Source organism: Copadichromis virginalis, linkage group LG9 (genome assembly GCF_057382275.1).
Source record: "Copadichromis virginalis isolate Kocher_CV1m ecotype Utaka linkage group LG9, C_Virginalis_male_GT1.1, whole genome shotgun sequence".
In the NCBI taxonomy this organism is placed as follows: domain Eukaryota; kingdom Metazoa; phylum Chordata; class Actinopteri; order Cichliformes; family Cichlidae; genus Copadichromis; species Copadichromis virginalis.
This window is the reverse complement of record NC_140626.1, coordinates 28,337,644-28,364,545: the sequence shown is the minus strand read 5'-3', so window position 1 is coordinate 28,364,545 and position 26,902 is coordinate 28,337,644. Positions and strand designations below refer to the sequence as shown.

General features: G+C 39.7%; 1 protein-coding gene across 2 annotated transcripts in view; it reads left to right on the top strand.

The window, feature by feature from the left end:
- cntnap2a (contactin associated protein 2a) overlaps positions 1–26,902 on the top strand; it is a 403,255-nt gene that overhangs the window by 265,408 nt on the left and 110,945 nt on the right. For both annotated transcript variants that reach the window (XM_085468615.1, XM_085468614.1), the window contains exons 12-15: positions 1,375–1,481; positions 4,620–4,739; positions 5,565–5,680; positions 9,205–9,289. In XM_085468615.1, the coding sequence (XP_085324741.1) occupies positions 1,375–1,481; positions 4,620–4,739; positions 5,565–5,680; positions 9,205–9,289 (428 nt within the window). The remainder of the gene's footprint in view (positions 1–1,374; positions 1,482–4,619; positions 4,740–5,564; positions 5,681–9,204; positions 9,290–26,902) is intronic.

Below are 26,902 nucleotides of genomic sequence, written 5' to 3'. Positions count from 1 at the left end.
TAATAGCGACATCATTGGTTATGAAAAGAGTCCAAACAGGGAGAAAATATGTGGAAATTCAAAGAACGAAGGTTCTTTGCCGAGTTCTATTTTAAATTATTAGAAATTATCATCATGCTGACTGATATGTTTGAATGGTTTAGATCTTATCACTGATTTTGTCCTTTTGAATCAGCTTTTTTACAGCATAAATATTTAGTATCCTTTGCCTGCAAAGGTATGTGTGGTAGTTTTCAAGGGCCTCGGGTCAGTGAAATCATAAAACTTACATTAATCTCAACTCATAGAATCACATTCTTTTATTATTATATTGTAAGACTTCTGTCTCAGATGAATAGGGATGCCACTCTGTCAGTCCTGTATTTCTTTAGATAGTAGCTACCTATAGTAATGGACTTCTAAAGAAAATCTCAATGTGGTCACAGTTCATGTAACCTACAAGTAATCACCTTTTAATGTATTTCCTTTCCTTTTCAACAAGTTAGATATAGTGCACCTTAACATTGTTTATCACAAAATTTAGATCATCTGTTATAAAAAAAGTTTTTAATGAGATGTCTATATGGGCATACGCAAGTTTGTCACATTAAATTGTTAATTCGTCATATTACCATAGCCCAGAATATTCTGTTGTTCTATGAAAAGGAGCAAATTGCCAAAACAAAAAGCAAAGAAATTTTTTTGTTTGTTTGTTTGTTTGTTTTAAGAAAATAATCCACTCCTCTCTTCACAACCTAGCACCATATGACTCTGTAAGAGATCTGTTTCCAAGTCAGAGACTCTAGTGTATTTGTCCCATTGCTCAGCTGCGCATTAGAACAACTTCTTTTTTTTTCTTTTATAGTTAAGTTCAATTAAAGCTGGGAACAGAACTAAGAATCAGAATGGGATATCTTTTGTTTTGGAGAACAAAAATACTCTGGTGAGTTTGGGTCATTTTGAGAAAAGATTTGATAAATGGTCTGGCACTTACATGGCACTTTTCTACTCAGTTGAGCACTCAAAGCGCTTTCTGGCTCAAGCCCCGTTCAGCTAATCACAGAACGGTTCATACAGTGTTTTATCGATGGCACACACTTTCTAACATCACACGCTGACTCATGGTACAAAAATGTTTGTAGTTAGAAAAGCTTTTGTTGAAGCTTTTATTGTTTTCTGATCAATAAGTTTTTTACCGTGATAAATTGCATTAAGTAACACAATGTGCTGTTGGATGGGTGCTATCATTAAAAAGTATCTATAAAAGATACTTCTTCTGAGTGACAGATATTGATCATTGAATGGTAGTGTATTTATTTATAAAGCAAGTTTTTAAAGCAACAAGTGTTGAAAACATTTCCTGTAAAAGTGCTATTGCTGTCCTCCTCTCTCTAGATGTATGCCCAATCATTGTGAACATGGTGGTCGGTGTAAACAGACCTGGGACAGCTTCAGCTGTACTTGTGATGGAACTGGATACACTGGAGCAACATGTCATACTTGTAAGTGTGTGTGTGTGTGTGTGTGTGTGTGTGTGTGTGTGTGTGTGTGGCAAGTTGTGTGTACAGTTGTTTGTTCTATTCATTTTTTGTTTCTTTGTGTTCCCGTCCGTGGAACAACACTTTAGGCCGCTCTGCTCTGCCTGTGTGTGTGCGTGTGCGTGTGTGTGCGTGCGTGTGCGTGTGTGTGCGTGTGTGTGTTTGATTTAGCCTTCCTCCATTCGAATTTGAGTGATTAAGCTGTTTGTTGGGTTTTTTTCAGCTCAAAGCCACAATTCTCATTAGAGGGACAGATGAACTTTTGAAGTATTCATGGGAATCAGGCTTTTCTGACGACACTGTGTGTTTTGTTCCGACAGAGAAAAAGGAATACGACCCAAAAAGCCCCATAACACAAAGAGAACAGAGTCGGAGAGAGCAAAGCGGGATTTTTTTAAAAATGCTTAACAATTTGAGAATGCCATCCCTCCTCCCATAAGCCTCAAAGACTGTTCTCTTTTAAGAGAAGGCAGATAAGTAAAGTTCTGGAAATAAATCTAAAAGAGCAGATTTAATATAATGGAAGTGTGAGAAAGCCAGAGGAATAAAGTGAGTGAAAAAGACATTTTTCAAATTTAGGCACTGCGGAGTTGGTCTAAGTAGGTAATAATGAATAGATCATAAAAAATACAGAAACAGATGAAGCAAGATGCACATCGAGAAATGTCTTTGTACGACTGCATCTCTCTATATGTGTGAATCTGTGTCCAAAATTGCATCCCTATTTACTATATACTTACTGTATCACATACACCTCTGAGTTTCTGGGGCTATATGGAAACGCTATGCAACCACATAGTGCTCTGCGATGCATTGTGCTGCATATGTGCCAAAATAACAGCTGCTGGTGATGATACATGAAAGAAACAAATGAGTAAACAAGGTGCTGACTTCACGCATGCCCTCTGAAAAAATTTGTCAAGGATTAGTTAGGAGTAATAAGAGACAGCCTAAGGCAGTAGTAACCTAGAAATGAAGGTCTCTGGTTTCCGGCTATAAAGGTGTGAGGCAAATCTGGAGACCTGCCAGTAAAGTGTGGGGAGAGAGAGTGAATGAGCAACTCTTTTCACTTCCTTAAAGAGCCGCTTCTTTGTCACGGACCTCTAAATAGTTTCTCTGGTGGAGCTTGTCGGTGGCAAAGTTGATGAAATGGAATGGACGGGCATTTATATAGTGCTTTTTCAGTCTTACTGACCACTCAAAGTGCTTTAGAGTAACAACCACATTTAAGCATGCATTCATACAGTGCTTTATTCTACATTTAAGCACCTTATTAACCCAACATGCACAAAGAAGCTGAGGTACCTTCAGACAGCACACATGGGTACAGGGCAAACCTTATGACCACCAGAATTACACTTCTCAACCTCTGGACTACGATGGCAGCATAAATAAAGAGTGAAACAAAACCATGGTGTAATTTGACGCCATGAAATGATTTAAAACATGTCACCAATTAAAGACCCAGGAGTGTGCAGTAGTGTCCCATCCTTTAGTGATTAGATACGTAATAGTCAATTAATGGAAGAATAAATATGTTTTAACCATATTCTGAGATAAAAACAATAACTGAATGGTTAATAATTTAAAAAAAAAGAGTATACAGTTTTGAAAACTGCATTTTAGTTCATGCCAATTAAATACTTTGACTGTATTTTTTTGTCATTAAAAAATAAGCACAGGGGTTACCAGCATTTACAGCTTTTCTGTTGATACTGCCATAAGCTCCTTTCCAAATCCTGCTTGTATTCCACTCTGATGGTAAATATATGCAGACATAATATTTGTATTGACTTACTAAATATTCTAATTAAGTTCCCTCTGGAGAAATTTCTCTGAATTTCTCTGTACATTGAATCTTTCTGTTGTGGTACATAACACTGAAGAAGTCCTAGGAGAAATGCTGGCTATTAAACTACCATTGTATTAGAGCCTTTGCCAATGGCTTTGAGCCAGAACAGAAACATCAACCTCAACACTTCTCTTGATCCTTTGAGATTCCTCAGTACAGTTACATCCTCCCAACACTGGTTGTGGTTAACAAAAAGAGTCTCCTCTAATCAGAAAACCACCCTGCAAAACTGAGATCAATGAAGTAGTCGGAGAACATATAGAAAAGAAAAGGCTGAAAAATAAAGAAACTGCAGACAGAAATAAGGAGTTGATAGCAGGCAAACTAACAAAGAACTATTAACATATTGCAGGCTCTTTTTCTTTTTAAACTCATTGTTAAGCCTGTGAGGAGTCACACTTCAATCAAGAATGTTTCACTTTAAGTCACGCTCGCAATTCACTTTGAAGTGTAATTCTTCCTGCTGTCCGCGTCCCTGTCTGTCTGTGTGTACGTCAACACAAACACAACATCAATATGTTGTCCGCTAGATTGCTCGAGTGTTAGGGAGAAGACGCCGCTCCTTGACAGGCACTGAATAGAGACAATGTGGTGAGCGAGGCAACCATATGAAATTGCCTTTTGGACGAAGGGGAAAATAAAAATAGGGGGGAAAAAAAGAAAGCAGCTTTGGAAACTGAGTTGCTATTTTAGGTCCATCGTGGATTTGGAAGCTTTAGTTGCTGAATTAGATAACAAAACAGAAATGTTACTCTAGCATTTGTCTATAGTATATTTTTGAGTGGCTTACTGTAGCCTCTTCTCTCGCACCAGCCTCAGGGCAAAAAGAAAAAAAGAAAAAACTGCCAATCTATGAACGCTTTTCTGTTTACGGGGAATCAACTGCTGATTTTGCTGGAAAGCCAGGCCTTAACACTGCCACCACCCACGGCCATTTTTTATTTTTATTTTTTATTTTTTTTTTGCCTCATTGGTTAAGATTTATAAATAGGAAAAAAGTGTTTCCTCATCTGTCATCCATTCAACAGTTGTGCTCCTTTAAATATGGATGTTCCCCAGTGTCAGTGTATATCTCAACATGACGTGGTGTCACACTGAGTAGGTGTCAAACACAGACTTGTATTGTAAGCCTAATTTTGGGGAGGGGATGTATAGTGCGCTTGTTTTTTTTTGTGTTTTTCCTTTAATACCCATCCTCCTTCAACTGCTCATGTTTGCTCTCATTTTTCTTCACCCTTGCTCTGCTCCAGCGATCTATGAGCCTTCGTGTGAGGCCTACAAGCATTTGGGCAAGTCCTCCGATGCCTACTGGATCGACCCCGATGGCAGCGGACCTCTTGGCCCCTTCAAAGTTAACTGCAACATGACAGGTGTGTGTCTCCAGTGTGTGTTTGCGTGTGTGCCTTCCATACTGTCTAGCCCCAGTGACCTGTGAAAGGAAATAAACTCTGCAGCCTTAACCTGTTATATCTGTGGTTTCCATGGCAACATGTTCACAGTAACTGACATTTACTTCTGAAGCAGCAGCAAACACAGATACTGAGATGCACATGCACATCAAAACACACGCCACAAACATATACGCAACGAAGCTGTTATGCAACTCTAGGAGTGCTCTAAGGGTCTGTGTGACACTTCTTCTGTCACACACACCTGCACACTTCCATGAACACACACACACACACACAGTGGAATAAGTAGATAGTCTGGAACAGCAGAGCATGGAGGCAGAGCAAAGGCGAGACTTTTAATGAAATGTCACTGCACTCCACTGGCTGGCCCCTTAGTCACGCTGAATAGCGCACTCACACACACCTCTGAAATGTTAAGAGTTTCACGCTCTCTCTCTCTCTCTCTCTCCCGCACACACACACCTCAGAAACCTGAACCACACACACACACACACATTCCCTGACTGACAGTGTGAATGAACAAGGAGCTGTGTGAGTGACTGGTTCGTACTATAACAGGACAGAAGTGTCTATTAAATCCCGGAGTCTCATAGCTGTAACTTAGATTACACGGAAAGAACTTCACTGCCATGACAGCTAAACTGCACAACTCATGTGTTGCTATGTCTGCATGTGCGAATCGATTGCATGTGTAAAATTAAACGAACGATCAAATACGTTTCCTAGGTTTAAATTGCGCTATGGCTTGTTTTCATTTTGAATGTGTTTTGTCTATTTTCATAGAGGACAAAGTATGGACCACAGTGATGAACAACCTGCCTCCCAAAACCATAGTCACAGGCTCCAGCAGAAACAGACGGACCGTGTTACAGGTCAACTACAGTGCCTCAATGGACCAGGTAATGCACTTGAACACGTTAAGCATAGAAAGTGTTTTGTCTGCAAATAAGGCAAAAGTAGTATTATACTTAGGTTTAGAAGCCAAAAAATCTTTTTTTTTAAAAATGAAAAGGAATATATTATGAGATGGAAAAAAGGGTTTGGATTTGTTTGAATTGTAGCCCTCAGGCTCTGGGCTTCTCCCTTAGTACATATTATGAACGATGAGAACCGTGAGGATTTTTTTACTGACTACTGCTAACATCTGTTTTGTTTTAGATGATTTTATCCCACCCTTTAAAAGCAAGCCTAATATGGTGCACGGCACACGTTACTCTGCTGTAGGTGACAGGACCATAGGGTTTCATTTTTGGGCTGTTTTCTCTGAGACCTCTGGTTGTGAGAAAGCAGCTGCATTTTCTTCTGTGATAGCAGTCTTCTTATTGTTTGCTGAAAAAAAAGCCCTTTATTTTTCCGACTACGCCTAAGTCACATGGACTTGAATTGGCATTAACATTATGCATGCAGTGCGTGAATTAAAAAGTAGTGAAGCAGTTATAAAGCCACGTCTCTTTTCCCATGGCACAATACTGTATTTATTAAATGAATATGTGCAGAATAGTTCAATCATTACAACTAATCATTTATCATTTTTTTCTTGGCAAATACTAAATGTGCTTGTGGAGCTGTGCCTCGATTGTATGCAAATTGAAGTTTTCCCAGAGCTAATGTGTTCCCCAGCCTCTGTAATTTCTGGTTAAGTAAACATACAGGCAGCATGAATTTGGGATAGCTTGAGTTTTTACATATCAGTAGATACAGTGATTAGTGCAAGATAATTGAAAACTAAAAGGACACTTCATTGGTTATACTATCCCAGTGTCACATTCGACCCCCATTTTCCTTAAAAACTGTCTTAATTTCTTCATGTCTTAGATTTAACAAGTTGCTGGAAACATTCTCCCGAGATTTTGGTCCATATCGACATGATAGCATCACAAAGCTGCTGCATTTTGGCTGCACATCCATGATGTGAATTTCCCTTTCAATCACACCCCAAAGGTGCTCTATTGTACTGAGATCTGTGAAGGCCATTAGAGCACAGTGAACCAGACACCAGATTGAGATGATTTGAGCTATGTAACATAGTGTGTTTTACTGTTAGAAGCAGCCATTAGAAGACACTGTGGTCATAAATAGATAGGCATGGTCAGCAACAATACTCAGATAGGCACTTAGACACTGCAACACTTAGGCAACCATACGTACTTAAGACCCCAAAACTAGACAAGAAAACATGCATCATCATACCACTACTAGCCTAACTGCAAGGCAGTTGCTTTTATGTCGTTCATGCTGGCACTACCGTCAAAATTTCTGTCACAGCAGAAATTGAGAATCATCACAGCAGGCAATGTTTTCCCAGCTTTCTTTTGTCCAACTCCTGAGTAGAGATGGCACGATACCACTTTTTTATGTCCGATATCATAAATTTGGATATCTGCCGATACCAATATGAATCCGATATAGTGTGTTTTTTAATCAATAAAACTGTTTTTTTAATATCTTGCTGCTTTTTGTATAAGTTCAAACTCAAGTTAAAAAAAACAAACACTAAAGCTATTCTATGCAAAAAATACAATGCACCAAAAATATTTCATAGTTCAGCAATATCAGTCTCTCTGATCAATCTAGTAAACTTAACCTACACCATCCTCCCTATTCTGGTATTTTAAAGAGTAAGCAACCAAACTAATAGGGTTGTAAAATAGGGAACCACCCTCCACCTCATGATGCTTAACTTTAATTTGATGCAGTGTGAAAAAAAATGCACAGAAATCAATTATTTTCAAGAATAATTAAATAGATTCAACATCTTTCTTCAACAGAATTGCAGACTGCACAGATGGTACCTTCCCAAAGGAAAAAGTACTATAGCTTTACTAGGGTATATTAGACTTAATAATTACTATGTACAGTAATGGACTTCTATACATTTTACATCAGATTAAAACTATGGGTGTAAGATTCGGATAATTATTTATTAAAAGCTAGACATTTTAAATGAGAATAAGAAAGAAAAGTATGTTTTTGTGCCCCCTTTTCCCTGTTCATGCCCTATCGGCCCCCCTGGCTAAACTTTGCTAGATCCGCTCCTGCACAGTTACCAGCCGTCAGCTACGTAGAAAAAGATCCTGGTGTACAAAGTAATATTAAAGAAATTGTAACAACAGCTTAGTATGGGACCGATACCGATACGTAATATCGGATCGTCCATCTCTACTCCTGAGCCCATGAGAATTGTAGCCTCAGTTTCCAGTTCCTGTCTTGACAGCAGTGATACACAGTGTGGTCACTTCAAAGATGACCTCTGCCAACAACAAGGCGGCAGGCCATCTTGATCATGTCATACCTAAATGCACTGAGATGCTGCCATGTGACTGGCTGATTAGATGTTTGCATTAGCCAGCAGTTGAACAGATCCACCTAATGAAATGAAATGAAATTTCTGCATGGTGTTTGTAATGATCTCACACACACAGGATGGTCTTTCACTACAGTAACATTTCAAGCATTTCTTAGCTCAGAGTATTATTTATATTTTTTCAAAGCTGCTCCCAACTTGTTACTTTTCGACAGTCAAAAGACTGGGTTAGTATCATATCAATGTGCCAGGTTAATACTGTGAAGGGTCATACTTTAAATGAAGCCAAATTGTCTTCTAAAACTTTTTTGGTTCCTAAACAAACCGAAGCAAAAATTGAAAGTGAAAACAAAGTCACACAAGCACACTGAGCCCCAAAATGGGAGACAAACCACGGTCTTCTGACTGACAGAGCTGTAACTTCCAACCTCCAAATGCGGATTTTGTTCCTCTTTAAGAGGATTGTTATCGCTCGGCCTCTGCTGTTCCTGCAGCTGGTGCTTCAAAGCACTGACAGCAGAGGTCCTGGGTTTAGAACACAGTGAGCATTTATGCTGCAGCAGTTTTTCTTCTGTTTTGACAAAGTTACTAACTTTATGATCGCAGTATAATACAGCCAGAGCTACAGCACTTCACGCATTCAGCCAGTCTTTCAAACATACTGCGATATACTAACATAAAAAGTGTCCATCATCATCCCCTCATCACCTGCCTGCTGTGCTTCACCCACACACAGTTCAGACTACCTAAATCTCTTCTCACACTCAAGAGTCAATATCTTAATCTTTCTGGTGAGTGATTACAGATTGCAGTTGTCACTCACAGTCAAAAGAAAACTGTGTGTGTGAAGTTTAAAGGAACCCCAATGGGAAGAGACTGCAGGATGACTATGACATTACATGGTTTGAGAAGCATATCCATCAAATTACGTTATTTCATAATTTGTAGTGGCCGCTTATTCCATTTTCAGCTTCTCGGAGTCACAGAAGGCAAAAATTAAAACAACTTTAGAGTGTGCTTTCTTTCGTTTCACAGCTCAGTAATTTGTTCTTACATGAAACGGACCTGTCTGGTCGAAGAAGATAAAATGAAAATACATATCCCTGCTTGTGTTTTCAGGTGACAGCCATCACCACCAGTGCAGAATACTGTGAGCAGCAAATCGCCTACAGCTGTCGCATGTCCAGACTCCTCAACACTCCAGGTAAAGGCTGAGGATGGCATCTTTATTCACCGCTGACTCAAACATGGGTAGACAGTGCTGACACAGATAGGAGGTTTGGTTTTCACCACATAGTCAACCTTTGATGGAAAATTCATAACATATAAAAACACAGTCTTCCCGTCTGCTTCTGTCCGAGGATTCTGTGTATGGGAGACTGAAGATTGTTTTATTAGGGCTCTTTATGAGTGTCAAAATCATGGGGGATTTAAGGACATGGCCTTTGCTAGATCTGATTATAGACCTGTTACAGATTTTCTACTAACATCACCAAAACAGAAATTACAAATATATTTTAAAAAATGGTTTACCACTCCACAGGCTGAATACCAGACATTTGCAGTATTTATGCCAAGGAGCTTTAAAGCTTTTCTGGTGACTGGTTGCTGTCCAGCACCATGGCAAGATACCCTTCATTGGCTTTCCCCATGTGTATGTTTGAACCGTTGCCTGCATCCTTGTTTTTAGCCACCAACAGAACTACACACGATACAACTGAAGCAGACCTCTGAAAATGAGTTGTGTTCTGGCTTTGCTCATTCTGACTAGATTAACTTGGATTACACACATTTGCATTCGATTTGTTTGGACTGAGTCAGTTTGGCTGTGGTTTGCCTGAGCAAGGCCTGGTAGGGTTTTGTGTCAGTTTGGTTTATATTAGTTAGGCTGGCGGTTGTTTAAGGTTTGTCGTGGATTAGATACATTTGATTTGTGTTATGGTTCGGTTTAGCCGTGTGTGAATGGCTTAAACAGCTAAAACGCCTCTACGCAACAAGAGGAGGGCTCATAGCTGTGCAGCTGTCTCTGGTGGTGACAGAGGCATGTTTGTGTTTAGTCTAATATCTCACTGGGTTTGTGTGTTTGTCTGTGTATGTGTGTGTGCGTGTGTGTGTGTGTGTGCATCCTCATGCATGTGTGTGGGTGTGCATGGTATTGTTCACAGAGCATTTGTTTTTGTTTTAATTTTTTTACTACAAGAATTACAAGCTTGCTGTCGGAACAGCTTTCTATTTAGAATTTCCCTCTGTTTCCTAACACACACTCGTGCATACGCACACACACACACACACACACACACACACACACACACACATTTATATTTGTGCACCATGACACACCTTAGGGAATAGCTTCATAAAGACAAGACACTCCTAGCAATTAAAGTGAGACAAGACAGAAAGAGACTGAGATAGGAGTAGAGGATGGCGAGTTCATTCGATGTGTGTGCGTGTGTGTGTGTGTGTGTGTGTGTGTGTGTGTGTGTGTGTTGATGCGTATATTTGTGTCCATGGTCCTTGATTGACTGACTGGGAATAAAGCAAAAAATAGTTGGGTATTAGTGCAGCAGACCAAAACTTTGCAATTAACTTCCACTCCTCTCTGAGATTGCACCTCCATCTACAAATATGGTATCCGCATACTCGCGCATACACAAACCCATGCTTTGTTAAAATTCCTCTTTTTCTTTTTAACTCTCAAGCCCTCTGTGGCGTGTACACACATACCCTGCCACAGCCACACACAGACAGCCAGTAACTAGTTTACTCCTAATTCAGTACCTTGCAAGTTAGGGGAAATCCAATTACTAGTCTAGAATGACAGAGAAAGCAGGACCAGGAAAAATCATTTACCCAAAAATATGCTTCATAAATTAGCTGTCAGCTTTCATCAAATTACACTGTCAACAGCATTTCCACTGTGAACCACAAGCACACACGCACGCGTCACTATACACACTTGCTACTCTTCCACTTCCACTTTTTTCCCATCCAGATCTCATCTATTAGACTAGGGTTGGCATTTTGGAGCTAAACGAACCGTTAAATGGGAATTATATTCTGCCACCAGTGACACCCTTAATTTGAATCCTTGGCAGTAATTGTTCTAATTGCCTGACCCCTTTCTCACCTCCTGCACCTATTCTGTCCTTTTTATCATTTTTTATCACCTCTCTCTCTCGCACTCAAACATCCACAAATTCCTTCTCGCTCTCGAACGCTCACTCGATGGCACGATTGGGAGATCCAATAATCGGGGACCTCGATGCTGATGTGTACAGTAACACGCAAAGAAACACGCGCACACAAGTACATAGAGAAAAGCAATATTTTCCTTCTCTTTCCTTCGGTCCTTCTTCAGTGTCATTTTCCCTCTCCCCACTGCTCCCTATAATCTTCTGCATGCACATTTATCAATTTCTAGCTATCTATTCTCTCCTCTTCCTTCACTCTTATCTCCCCTATTCTCTCATTGTTCTCCCCCCTCCTCCAATTTAACATCTCAAGTCTCCATTTTTGCCTCATTCTCATTCTTCACCTCCACTTTTACCTCACGGTATTGTCTCCCTCTCTCTTTAAAACCACTTTTCCCATCATCCTACCTCTCTGCCCTGGTCTTCGCACTCACGCCGTTGAACACTTTTCCCATTAGTGTTAGAATCACAGCTTTTAGATAAGAATTAGCGCCCTTCACTAATGATTTAGTATCATCAGTACTCCCTTCACCGCAAACAATCTGTAAACAAGCGAAAGAGCAAGGCTCGCACAAACAAGCCTTTGTGTAGATGCAAACATGGATAAAAACACACTCCATAATTCCCTCTGATACACACCCTCACACCTACAAAGGAGTTTAGATAAAGCGTTTTTGCTGAAGTGTGTTGTTGCTGCACAGCTGTCCTTAACTTACAAAGCATTTTCATTCCCTTGTTTTTCTAGTGCCTTTGCTCCTTCATCAGCTTGTGTCCTTGAAGTAACCCATTACAGTTCCCAGCAAATCTTACAGTTTGTATATTTAGTATTAGATTGCTTGTTTATTGTCATCAACACCCATCGGCTCAAACATCTGATAAGAACAATTGCTAAACATTTCATTGTAAACCAGACCGAATGTGGCATCTTTTTTTTAAGATAAGTACAAATGTTTACAGTTTTCTTCCTTTCTGTAATATCTGCAAGGGCAACCACAGTTAAGATAAGGTTAAGGTTATCATGAGTGTTTGTGTTTTTCTTTTTTCCTTTTTTTTGATTGAGACCTCGATTTTATGAGGTTTCGGGGATGTCTAAAGGGCCAGGCCTTTGTGGAGCATGATGCTTTGCCCATGTTTCATTGTGCCTATTTGGAGACCTCAAGGACATCCTGACTGCTTATCTGTTACTTCAGGAGATTCCCTGAACTATACCCTGAATTTCCTTATTATTTGAAAGGAAGAGGGGATGTGGGAGGGAGGTGTAAACATATTTCTATGTGGTTGGATAAGCTCAGGATGACCATACTTCTGTAACATTTGTACTTATCTCTCTTCTTGATATCAAGCATTTCCTGGATAAACGTGGCCATATTTTATACTTTGCAGAAATGATCTCTTGGGAGGTTATTTTCACATAAAAATGCATGATGCAAGCGTATGGTCAAAGTATGATTATTCAGTTAAAGCACTTGCTTGAGATTTTTTTTTAATAAAAGAAAAACTTACCACACTTCAAAAGGTAAGCTCTGAAGAATTTAAAGGTTTAGCAACATATGAGTGATGCAAGCCAAAATAAATGCCTTGACAAAGCAATAATATTTCTCCATATAATAAAAGAAAAACATTTATTAAAAAAATGTCAATCTGAAACATTTTTTGTCTCTTTTTTAAAGGGTTTTAGCCTGGCTTTGTTTAGCTACTTCATGGATAAAAATATTGCACTGCACCTCTTAATCTTTGATTTTATACACCTGAAAAATAGCACTGAAAATAGCACCTCCTTGAATTCAAACACCTGGCTATGCAATCTGCCTTTGCAAACATTTGTGAAAGAATGGTTTCTGAAGCGCTCACTACTGTACTGTAATAGGATGACACCTTTACAAAAAGTCATTTATCAAATTTCTTTCCTGCAAGATATTCAACGATCAACTGGAAGTTGTATTACTGCAAAATTCCATTGTTCAGGAAGCAAAGTGGCAGATCATGTAAAGTTACAGAGCAGGGCAGAGGTGCATGGTATGGATTTGCATGGCTGAGCAGCTTATAGGTATAATGTGTAGGTAGCCCACTGCTTTTGTCCATATAGTGTATTTAGCATGTTTCCTCACAGAGAAACTCTTCTGATGCTCCATTTTCTCTTCCTCTCTTGTGTTGGTCAAAGACAGAAATGTCTAATGCCTGCAGGCAAGCGAGTGTGACGTTCGTGGCAACAGCTGTGTGCAGATCAAAAATGGATAATATATCGAGTGCCGCGTTTAAAGCGTGGAAGTACTAACCTTACTTTGAGTTGAATTCCGTAAAAAGTGACAAAAACACTAGCGTCCGCTGCTCACTGCGTGGGAAGAAAACTTCTTTATACAGCGAGAAAAACCCCTAAACGTCTGAGCAAGCACCAAATACGTTGCCGCTGGAATGTGAAATTATTATTATTATTATTATTATTATTATCCTTCCACTGACCGCTGCGGCACAACTGCACCAGGGCAAACCTCTGCCTGCCCCACTCCTGCTATACAGGTGAAAATAGAGCAACATGACTGCTGAGTCTTTGATTTTATTTATTTTCTGCTGTGTTTTACTTGCATCTATTTGAAAGAGTGAGTGTAAACAAAAAAAACATTGAATTTTATATGCTGGAATATGCAGAAAATAGGTTTAAATGTTAAACAATTTTCTTCCAGTCAGAGAATGTTGCATATAATTTAACGTTTGCTTGATGCATAAAGTTAAAAGATTAAAACTAATAAAACAAGTTTTAAAAAGAGACTTTTTCATTTGATTACATTTTATATGAAAAAGTAGAATTGGGCTGAAAAATCTTTTGCTTTCTTACCTATTTAGGGGATAAATCATGTTTTAAAAAATAACAAAGTAACTAATTACTTTTGAAAATAAGTAAACTGATTACCTTCCTTTTTTCGGGAAGTAATCAGTAATTAATTAGTGATTACTTTTTTCAAGTAACTTGACCAACACTGACTGATACAGTCACTTTTTTTTTGTTTATATGAATAAATGCTGGTTAGATCTCCAGCCAAGCTCATGCTCTTATTATAAAATCCTAATATTTCGGGATTTTATCACATTAGTAGCATACTTATAGGCCGTGAAAATGGTACACAGACAATGATGAAAGTAAGAAGAAAAGAAAGCTGAAGAAATACTTGAGATGTCTGTCACTCCTGCTCTGTTTACATTACAGTCACATGTCAAGCCAAATTACTGTTTTTTAGCCAGCAAGGATACTGATTCAGGTGTTGACAAGGACATTAAAAAGTGCTTCTTTGGCTGGCAGCCGAGGCAAAAACAACTCAAAGCATCAAATGTGAACAAGTGTTTATTTGATTTTATTAAGTTTACCTTGTCATTCTTTTAATGAGCATGTGCTCCTTTGTGACTATACCTTGCAGGTTTTGGGTTTTTTACAGACTTCTGATGTAAAGTCCTATTTGTAACAACCTTGCATGAAAAGCAGGTTAGAAATTGGTCGTTGGTACAAAAAGGGTATAAAGGACAAACAAGGAGAGAGTCAGGGACACAGGAGGAGGTAAAAAAAAAAAAGGAACAGGGTGGGATAGAGATGAGAGATGAGTGGGGTTCAGGATAATGAGGCTGTTTGTATGTGTGGCATTGTTACAGTCCAGTCCTTGGGCACTTCTGGTCTCAATTATTGCCTCACAAGTAACAGCAAGCCAACCACTGTCATATTCCACGCACGTCTTCGCACACATTCTCGAAGGTCTTGCATTACACCCTAATGACTTTATTCCGTGGATCTGGTTAACCACTTGTTTATTTTTTTTCTTTTGTTTGTGGTTTTGGATGTTCATCATTAACCTTTACAAATCCAGCAGTGGCAATTGCTGTTTTTTTCCCTCTTTTCTCCTTCTCTCCCCCTTCCCTCTTAAGCTCACATGCCTATAAAAATAACAGGTACCTGATAATGGTTGCACTGCTGTGAAATGAGAAAATGGCTAGCTTGCATCCAGCTGAACTCAAAGTTTGTCACTCCTTATGTTTTATTGGTAAATATGCAATTCTTGACAAATCTGCAATGAACGCTACCACCTCCCTCCGCAGAGTGGCTTTTAACATCAACACACTCTCATATGTATTTATTTAGCAGTTTTACTACTAATGAAAAAAAAGGATGAATGTAATCAACAGGGACCTTGCCTTGACTATAAGATAAGATAAGATAAGATAACCTTTATTAGTCCCACACGTGGGAAATTTGTTTTGTCACAGCAGGAAGTGGACAGTGCAAAAGTTATGAGGCAAAAATTAGAATACAATAAGAATAAATACAGTACACAACTGTACAGAATAGAATAAAATAAAATACTATATACAGTAGAATAAAATAAAATAAATATACAATAAGATAAAAATAGAATACAAATACAAATACTATATACAACTGAGTAAAAATACAACGATGACAGAAAGGATTATTGCACTTGGTATTATTGCATATGTATGGATGTGTGTGCTTGATCAGTTAAAGTCTTTATTATGGAGTCTGACAGCAGTGGGGAGGAAAGACCTGCGAAATCTCTCCGTCCCACACCGTGGGTGCCGCAGTCTCCCACTGAAGGAGCTGCTCAGTGCTGTCACAGTCTGCTGCATGGGGTGGGAGATGTAGTCCATCAGGGATGACAGCTTAGCCGCCGTTCTCCTGTCACTCACCACCTCCACTGGGTCCAGAGGGCATCCTAGAACAGAGCTGGCCCTTCGGATCACCCTGTTCAGTCTCTTCCTGTCCCCAGCAGAGATGCTGCCGCCCCAGCAGACCACGCCATAAAAGATAGCAGAAGCCACAACAGAGTCATAGAATTTCTTCAGGAGTGGGCCCTCCACTCCAAACGACCTGAGTCTCCGCAGCAGGTACAGCCTGCTCTGCCCTTTCCTGTAGAGGGCGTCTGAGTTATGAGTCCAGTCCAGTCTATTGTTCAGATGAACACCAAGGTACCTGTAGCTGTCCACATAACTGTTTGGGATTATTTCATTATTAACTTCTCTTTATATTTCTTGTATTACCCCCTTTTATTTGCCTATTGTGCCCACGCTCTGCCCGATTGTGCCACGTCTTTCATTACTTGACTAATGTTCTGGTTACAGTGTCATTAATTTGTGAAAGCACTCGAGGCAAGAAGCAAGTCAGGGAAGGAGAGAGAACAAGAGCTAATAGAGTAAAAGAGGAGAGAAAGGAGAACTATCTCTAGGATCCTCAGGCATCCTCTCTCTTTCTTGCTCTTTATGTCTCCCCAGTTTCTTCCTGCCCTTGCTTTTCTTACTCCCTGAAGACAAGATGCTAATTAACATTAAACCATCATTTCTAACTTCACCCACTTTTACTGCATTGATAAGAATCTACCTCAGTTCAAGGCTGCATGTAGCTTTTTTTTTTTTTTGCCCCGTGCCCATTGCAGGCAGGGGGTGAGAGCTTATTCACTCAGATGATGAGAGACACTTGAGGCTGACATGTAAAAGTTTGGCTTTTTATAGCACAGCAAGTTAACAGATAGAATTACCCTGAAAGATTTCACACGCCTCTCTGATAAAAACAGTCGAAGACATCTGTGATGGTAAAACATCTGCTATTAGCAAACAGCAGCGTGTGTGATGATGACGTGCAGCACCAAGCCTTTCTGTAGCTATGTGGCATTTAGCAGGAGAGACTTTACAAGAAACGGCAACAAAGTGCAATCCGTCACAGAGGAGCCCAGATCATTTACATCGCATAACGCGTGCTCTCTGGTTGCTGTTGCCTTGGTAATGCGTCATTGCCCGGGATAATGCTGTCATATGTTGTGTTGACAGAGTCATGCGTCTTATTCCGCCCATGTTTCTCTACCTGAGTCCAACACTTACAGCTTATAGCCAAGCAGGTGCAAGTGTCGAAAAGGAAAATAGTTTAACACTTTACACTACATTAAGCTGGAGTAATAAGGTGTTTGCAAGAGCAGCGTGTCTTTTATTTCATTTCTCGCACTTTTTTTTTCTTTTTCCATATTTCTTTCTGTCTTATTGTGCATGTCGTTTTCTCTGGTAGTCTCTCAGTCTCTCAAACTCACAGATTCCCATGGGTGGTCGAGTCTTTTTGTGACAACCAAAATGTGTAGCTGTGGTAAATGTGCAGTGTAACTGATGTGATCTGTGGAGGGAATGCCAGCTGGCTATGAAGCCACTGATGTCTATGTCTATGTGTGCCTTTAAAGTCTGTATTTCTTTTTTACCAAGTCATTACCTGTGTGTATTTTCCCCATGTGTGTTATCATTAGCATTGCCAGAAAATAATCTTTCTGAACCTGCTGCCCAGTGGCAGTTACCCCAGCATGACAAATACTTACTTTTCAGCTTCCCCAATAGTGAACAAACCCTTTTTAATGCAAGTATAGACAAAAAGAATAAGTAACCATTAGGAAATATACTTTTCCAATACATCAAAATTTCATTCGGCATATTCTTTGTTTGATTTAATGATATGCTTATTCTAGTGCGAGCAATAGCAATGGATGTAAAAAGAAAAATAGTTTTTGCTGGTATTGGATGTGCACTGGATGTGCACAGTTGCAGTTTTAGCTCAATTAAACCAGCCCAAGCTGTAGAGATAGTCAATGTGACCGTGATCTGTCACATATCGGATGAGTTAAACAGTATATTGACTTCTGTAAAGACAGTCTCCCTGTTGCATCTGAGCTACATCAGCCTCAAACTGAAATCCAGCCTTCTATATTGGAGGTAGTGAGAGCAATTATCCCTCATAGCTCCCAGTTTGAAGTCTTCTCCCTTCACCACCACCTGCAGAGAGTCCGAGAGAGAGAACCAAGGACAGAGTTGGGCTTCCTGATTAACTTTCTTCACTTGATCAGCATTCATCTTAATTCCCCAGCACCAGCAGCACACAAGAATGCACTCATTACCACGGACTGCAAAAGCATGTGAAGAATACTGCAGTGGATGCTGAAAATCCTCACACTTCTCAGTTATTAGTTATCGTCTGCTCTGACCGTTTCAGATGAGTGTTTGCAGCCTCCTTCCACAAACAGCACACTGGATAGGGATGGGAAATGAGAATCGATTCCAGCTGAGAGCCAGTTCTGTTGCCCAGTCCATAAGAAAAGTGCACCTCCATGCTTATCAGTTCCTCTCAATAATGACAGTTTCACATAGCAAAACAGGATCATCCACACATGGATGTTTGTGTTTAGACTCAGAGATAATAAAAAGCTTGCTTGTATAGATCTACTGTCTTCCCACACAGAAAATCAAGGATCACTAAGGGAACCAGACAAATTAGCCGAATCAATTGTGACACTTATAAATATCAGTCCCTAGAATTGATCTTGGCCACATTAATTTAAAGGTGGTTAATCCCACACCCCTTCATCAAGCTGTTTACTCGCTCCCCATTTTTCTGTTCCCGCCTACCAAGAGTTGAACTTAAAGTTAGAGGTGTGGATTGTGAACAGGAAGGGAGACAATATATCACCTGTGTAACCCCCAGTGTTGAACACAGCGGTCTCATGGTTCTGAATTCTCAGGGACGTCTTCCTGGCAGGTAGTCTTTGATGCATCTTATCACAGGAGTGCACACCCGCATCTCTCCCAGCTTTCTTCTTAGCAGTCTAGGCTGGAACATGTTGAAGAATAATTCTTACAGTGCTGCCTGACCTGTCCGGGAGGGAGCAAGGCCTCTTCAGCATGTAGATGATTGTGTCAGCTCCACCAAGAGCTGGTAGGCAAACAGCAGTATGGCCACTAGAAGACTCACCGGGGTGCTGAGATGTGCCAGAAGAAACTGTGCCATGTCTTCAAAGGTTAAGGCCTCTGGTCTGTAGTGTTTATTTTGTTTTGTTTTTTGGAGCTGGAACTTTGCAAAGATAGTCTGGCACTCTCTCCAGACACACGTTCAGGTTGAACAGCTGCTGCAGTACGTCACAGAGCCGGTTGGCATAGATCTTCACAAGTCTGCTGTTGATGGCATTGGACCTTGATCCCTTTCCCCGATGGAGCCTGTGCAGTTCTCTACTGATCCACCGTGACCACCAGTCTCTCCTGAGAATTAGTGTCACAGCTGAGGGCCAAACACCTCTAACTGGTTGGGGCTGCTGTGTCATGTGAGGTGGTTCAAACTTCAAAGTAACCTGGATGTTTACTACTCGGGACAATATTTTTTGTGACCTAATCAGGAAAGAGAATTTTTGTGTTTTTCTTATAAACACTTTTTTCACGTTTTCATAAACTTGATGTTTTTGTTTATTGTTTATGTTTGATTTTCACATTTCTAAAACCTTCATTCTTTGTTTCACTTCATGTTTATTCACATTATTCAGTTGTGGATTTGTCATATTATTTTCATAGCCTTGCCCCTTGTGTCCTTCTGTGTCAGATTTAAGTGTATAGTCTTTGTGGTTAGTCAGTTATTTCCTGTTTTATTTTGATAGTCTCCTGTCTCTCACGTCTTGCCTTTTGTTTTTTGATACCCAGGTGACTCCACTCCCCTGATTGCGCTATTTGTATTTATTTAAAGCCGTCTCAGTTTGCTTGTTTCGCGTTGTGTTGTTGTCTGCATCCTCTGCATGTTACTAAGATTTCATTTTTTTGTGGTTTGGACTCTGTTTGCTCTTATTTTGGATTAATCTTCTGGATTTTTATCAGCCTATTAAACAGCTCGCTTTCTGTTGATCTATGCCTCTCTGCATTTGGGTCCTTACTTCAGCACAATATGACACTTACAGCTGCTGGCAGCTGAAATTAGTGCTGTGCTTCACAGCCAAAGATCAAATGGTATGGGCTGCTCTCGGTAATGTTTTGCTCCAGACTAGTTCACACTCAGAGGTAAAGGTAGTCCTTTGAAGTCCTTATTTGCAACTTGTTTATTCATTTGTAATTCAGAATGACAAGCAAAAATATTCTGGATAAAATATTACACAGTGCGTAGGCTCCGTGGCTGTCGTACTCCAACCTCGTTCAGATGTCAGGGATACACGTTCGAACACAGAGCTGTGAATAAAAACAGAGACATCCACTGTATTGACTTATCAGAACCACTTGAAAAAGAAAGGGGAAGAAACAATTCAAGTCCTTTGCAGTTGCTTTAAACATCCTGCACTTGCACTTCTGCTATGTGTTGAAATAACAGTTATTTCCAGGCACTGACACTGTGTGTGGTTAATTGCAGAATTTTGCATGCTACATCTGTGATTAAGTGGTTTAAAGCATTTTGTTGAGGTGTATGGATTGTTGTATACAACGAATGAGAACTCAGTCTTGCAGCTTTTTTTTAATATTTCCTCATTCTTTATGCAAGTCCACTGTTAACTTTTACTTTTAAATCCATCCTTTATTTTAAAAAAGAGCTAGGAATATAATTCATACTACAGCTTAATTCAATTTTCATAGATTAAACTTGCATTTGAAGTTTCTATCTTATTGGCATTAAAGCTATATATAACTGTGCAATACAAAGCTCCTATATTTGCAGGGTATGTCCACAATGATTATGGCTGCTTTAAATTTCATTTTCAGTTTTTTGGACACGCAGAGTAAAATCCATGCAGAACCTAAATGTTTTTAAGTATCCTAAAAGATATTTGAGTTTTAAAATGCTGCATCTCGTATGACAAGCTTGTTTTTTTTTTTCAGAGCCAGTTCAAACAGTGCAAGCAGATCTGTTGTTTTCTGTCTTTGCTCTTTTCAGCCAAAATTAGACATCCACTATTATAAAGAGCCTATGAGGGAGTCCATTATCCATAAACAAAAGGCACCATTCAGCACACAGTACTTTGAACAATTTGCTAATAGTTTTGTTATTGCTACTGTGTGCATAATAAGTCTTTGTAAGAAAACCTTATGAATAGCCTTATGGGATTGAACCAAGAGTATGCTCAGTGAGGTATAAGGAGGAATAACTGTTGAGAGTGCGCTGTGAGCTGCACGACACTGCAGCTATCAAGAGGAAAAAAGTCTAAAAACAGGAATCTTTCTAATAAAAGCGACACACTGCAATAGATGTTCTGCACACCTGCCTACCCTGTCGCTTAACTCACAGGAAACAAGTTATTATTCAAAAACATGTACCAGCAGCACACACTCAATACCAAACACTCACGCAAGAGAAAGGTCAGAAATGTGCAAGGGCACAAACCAAATGTGTAACTGTGTGGAATGGATGTTGCATTGTCTGATTAAAAGCATCCACACAAAGCTTGTCTTATCTTATTTCTGTGTTTATTTTTGTCTCCTTTCTTTGGCTTCTTTCTTTTGATTTTTGTTGTGTGTTTTCTTCCCCATCTTCCATATATTTATTCGCCTTTTATCTCGTCACCTATCTGAAATGCTCAGTGCTGAAGGCTGGGCCTTAGGCATTGCTTATACAAAAGTAGCGCACACATATACATACATATATATATAATGCACACATATGTAATACACACAGGCAAACATTATGACAGAGCTTTCAACAAATCTAACATTATGTATTATTATGTGGCTTTCTGTTTTTAAAAAACAATTGCCTATGCTGCATAAATTAAACTGTTTCAGTACGTGCATTTTTCATCAGGCACTCTCGGTGATACAGCAAATATACTGAGGATTTTAATGTATTCATTCGATTCAGTTTTGATACATCTAGAAAGAAAATTGCTATGCGTGTCTTTCCCTGTGGATGTCCTTGCTCTTGATGCTACTGGGTGGAGATTGTTGTGAGGTAGCAACTGAACCCTCTTGAGGGAAAAGCTCTACATGGTTAGCATTCAAGTGGGTGAGATATCTGATATAAGCATGGTGAGTGATGATAAAAATGAACCTGATAGGTTATTGATTTCCTCTGGGAAATTCTCGTTTTCGCACCTCTGGGGAGTGAGAGTGTTTCTCACAGGAATATATTAGATATTTTGCATGTCATGCTATTGTTACCTAGTAAATATTCACAAAAATGTCTATTCACTGTACGTTCAAAAAAATAACAGATGAGACAATGTACTGGACCTATCAACGTACGATGGACATTAGTATTTTCAGCACTTATCATGTGAAATAGACCATTATTGCCTCACCAACACAGATGCTGTTTTATAAGCTGCTGATGAACTGGGATATAATTATCCTTCTGTGTAGATTTATACACTTTAGAACCATCAACAAAACTTTCAGCATCAGTATAATTACTTCTGCAGAGGTATTAAACAACTCATCCAATTTTCTGCAATCCTGGAATGTTGATAATAATATGTTGTTGCCATAGTGTATGCAATATGTATTGTTATACTTAATCTCTGTGCTTAAATTAAAAATACCAATTATTCTATCACAGCCATTACTGCATCTTTCATAAAAGCACTATATCTACAGTACTGTCTTGATCTGTCTCTCATTTCATTACATTTGATTGGAAAAAGCTGAATAACTGAGTTTTAGCAGTTCATTGAAATGTGCAAATATTTATTGAGTTCTTCAACATAACCTGTAATTTCTTAGGCCACCTTTCCTGTAATTTTGTGAAGTTCAGGAATATTTCTTGAGACTTCCTGAAGGACATTCAAAGCTCTTCTTTGGATGTTGGCTGCCTTTTGTTTTGTTCTCTGCCAAGATGATTTCACACTGTTTCAGTAATGTCGAGGTTCTGGCTGTGGGGAAGCCAATCCATGACTGATACTGCTCCATTTTTCTTTATCTATCAAGATATGTTTTGCACCATTGGGAGAGTGTTTGGGATCATTGCTGAGAAATGAAGCCATTGCCAATCAGACACTTTCCAGATGGTGTTGCATGGTGGATCAAAATCTGACAGTAATTTTCAGTCTTCACAATTGCAGCAATTTTGACAAACTCTCCAACACCACTAACTAAAATGCTGCTCCGAATCATAATAGAACTTCCACAGCATAGATAGTGACACCAATCTGAAGCAAACATTTTAAATTTGGATTCACTCATCATCATCAAGTCCTCTTGCTACTGATTTGAGCCCAGGACTTGTGTAATTTGGCATACCTCAGCATTTTAACCCTGCTTCATTTCATTGAGAATGGCTCCTTGACAGCTAGCCTTGCACTGTCATCACTTCTGATGAGGCTTCAGCAAGTGATGGGAGAGAAATGCATCTCCCAGGTCCTGTCTTAAGTCTTTGCTTTTTTTAATTTTATTTTTAAAGACATTACTTTCAGATGCTGTTCGTTTACTGTACATTGTTTTGGAGCCACTAGAAGACTCACAAGGGTGCTGAGATGTGCCTGGACTAACTGTGCCATGTCTTCTTGATGTCAAAGGTTAAGGCCTGTCATCTTTTGACCTTCACTTGTCCAGGTTTCTTATTTTATTTTATCTGAGATTCAAAGAATTGGAGACAAGCAACAGGCTGCTAGTAATAATGTCCCTATAGATACAATTTAAAAAGGGTTTGTTTTTTTTGGTTAGGTGTCTTTATATACCTTAGTGCATCATAGGTCAATGTTAAGTGGCTTAACAAAAGAAAACATTCATTGGTCAGGTAAAAGAATATGAGTGAAAATAAATGAAACAGCAGCCACAGTCCAAAGAAAACCTTTGAGAGACCTCCAGGAAGCCTGGAGAACTATTGTTCAAGACCACATTAAAAGAAAATCTGGCTTCTTGGACACAAAATAAAAAGAAATCAGGGGTAACTTTTGACTGTACAGTGCTGTAGGACCATATTTTTTTTTAATGTTTTGGGTTGGGTTTTTTTTTGGATTTTGCATGTACAGAGGTAGAAAATATACTATTATAAACCAAGTTCAGCTCCAGAAGGGAAAAAAAACCCCCAGTGCATTGATAGCTTATCAGTACAAGCTTTCGTGGTATTAAGAGGACAGACAGAAGGGAGTTTGAAAGAAAATGAAGTACCTTGCAGCAGCATAGAGAGGAGGGGAAAAAGAAATAAAAAAAAGAAGCTAAGAATGGATGTAGAGCAACACAGAGGGATGAAAGCAAACTTTCAAAAAGGAAAAGAGAGAAAGTGGGGGGAAAAGGGAAGCAGATTAGTTTGTTTTCTGCCGTTTGCACTGACATTGAAAGATATGTCGGTACTAATGTCCCAGAAAGCTTTGAATAACACAGCAAACCAATACATATCCCCCTTAATGGGATTTTTCGAGCTATACTTGCTCCCTCTCATGCGTACATACACACCAAAACATCGAAACACGCACATACACATAAACAATGCACCATATGGCCACCGCCTGGTGGAAAGATAAAAGGCAAATGGAAAAACAGAAACAGCTCACTTGAGGAGTAATTATAATATTGTCTTCTCATTTGTGACGAGCTAAGGGGTTAATCTCAATTTTGAAGCTTTCTGCAGCAGTCCTCGACTCTCTGTTTGTCCTCCACAAGGTTGCCAGGGAGAGCAGATGCCCGGTGAGCTGTGGTGTACGACCACAAACCCATCATCAGACATTGCCATTTCAGTGATGGATGACACAAGAGAGAAGATCCGGCTTCATTTAAAAAAAAAAAAAGTCAATTTGCATACACATGCTAATGTTCTCACTGTCATTCTACCTGCCTCTCCTTCTATATTATGAACCATGCAGTGTTTCGAGGGTCATTAGTGCTTATGCATGCAGCAGTGTGCCTGCACCAGGAAGTGCACTGACATCTGTGGCTGTGTTTGCCGCGATCACTAGAGGCAGTTTTCACACAGCTCTCGGATTACAGCGGGATATTGGGGCACAGAGAGATTAGACCAATTGGAAAAACAACAGGAGAAAAAAAATGAGGAAATATCGCTCAGCGGTGCTAATGAAGCAGCACAGGCAAGAAAGTTGATTATCCAACCTGACCTTGAGGGGTTTTAATTTTAACCCAGGGAAAGTTAGAGAGACAAAGTTGGGGAAGAGTTTTACAGCTGTCATGTAGAGAGAGGGTAGAGGATGCGTTTGTTTACGTGTGAGGAAAGCGAAATTATTGTCTTTCCCATCTGTGTGTTATGTGATTTTTTTTTTTGATGAAGTCTTGTGTGTGTGTGTGTGTGTGTGTGTGTGTGTGTGTGTGTGTGTGTGTGTGTGTGTGAGAATGTGTGCGCCTTTTACTGCTTGTCGTAAACTTTTATCAGTGTAAGTGAATCAGCGTGTGTGTCCGTGCCTGTGTCAGAGTGTGTTACTTTGGGCCAATGACATATCTCAGTGGAACGGTTTTTGTCTTGTCTGTCACTCTGGGAGAGTAAACAAACTAATGAATATTCATGATGTTTGTCTTATCGAATATTGATGTACCATGCAGCACTCTCTCGTAATTACTCAGCTTCAGCTGTTTGTGTGTGTGTGTGCCTGCGCACATATTCCTCACATGTCGGGCAGCACATTTGCACATTCAGCCTTTGTTTCCTGAGTGCTCGTGCATTTGACTTCTTAAGTATCAACAGATCAGCTTTGTGATCAAAGACGTAGTCCTATTATATCAGTTATGGATGTAGGGCCCTTAATTAGTTTCATACTATGAAAGCATAAAACAAAGGAATGATTTTAAATCATAACTCGATGTGATAACTGAAAACAAAACAAGCATTTAAAGCCATTCACTATATCTCTTAAATTCTGAAAAAATATATGTCATGTGAAATTGAACAAAATTAGTGCACAATTAATATCTAATTGGCATTCACACATTTATTTAGTTTTTCTACAGAACTTCATTGTCATGAGCCTGGGCACTTCCTTAAGTTGATCACAGGTGTAAAAACTTTTAAGGGGGGGGGGGGGGGACTTACCACCACATTATATGAAAGCAAACAAAGCTTGTCTCTTGTCAGAGTCTGTTTCTTTCAGACGCAGTGTAAGTGTTAAAGTAATAGCATATAGTTTTATTTATACAAATAATATCATTCCGTCTTTTGATCCCCACCATGGATAACAGCTGCAGTCACAGGTCCTGCTATCTTCTCTCCTTCCTCCTTTGAGCACCACTTTAGTTTTCTTGTGTAACATAATATAAAGGCCAACCACTACTCTATAAGAAACCAGCATACCGCTCTGGCTATTATAATCAGTGTGGTGTGAAACGATTGAATAAATATTTGCAGGAAAATACATACTGCATAACAAAAAGTTAGCCTGTAGTTCTCAAGATGGAAACATGACTGAAACATATAGTGGAGCTAATGTGTTGAGCTTTTATAATGTGCCCACTCTTCTGTAACACGGTGAATAAATAAATGGTAAATGGCCTGTATTTGTATAGCGCTCTACTAGTCCCTAAGGACCCCAAAGCACTTTACACATCCAGTCATCCACACACTGGTGATGGCAAGCTACATTGTAGCTACAGGTGCCCTGGGGCGCACTGACAGAGGCGAGGCTGCCGGACACTGGCGCCACCGGGCCCTCTGACCACCACCAGTAGGCAACGGGTGAAGTGTCTTGCCCAAGGACACAACGACCGAGACTGTCCGAGCCGGGGCTCGAAGCGGCAACCTTCCGATTACAAGACGACCTGCCAGCTCTTGAGCCACGATCGCCCCACTAGATAAATAATTATCTAGTGTAATGCAGAGGAGGGGTCCATTTGATAGTCAGACTGGGCGCATCCTGACCTTCTGGGCCCCAGTTCACTGCCTCAGCCACCCATTAGGTCTTATACTTTTGGAGTTCATT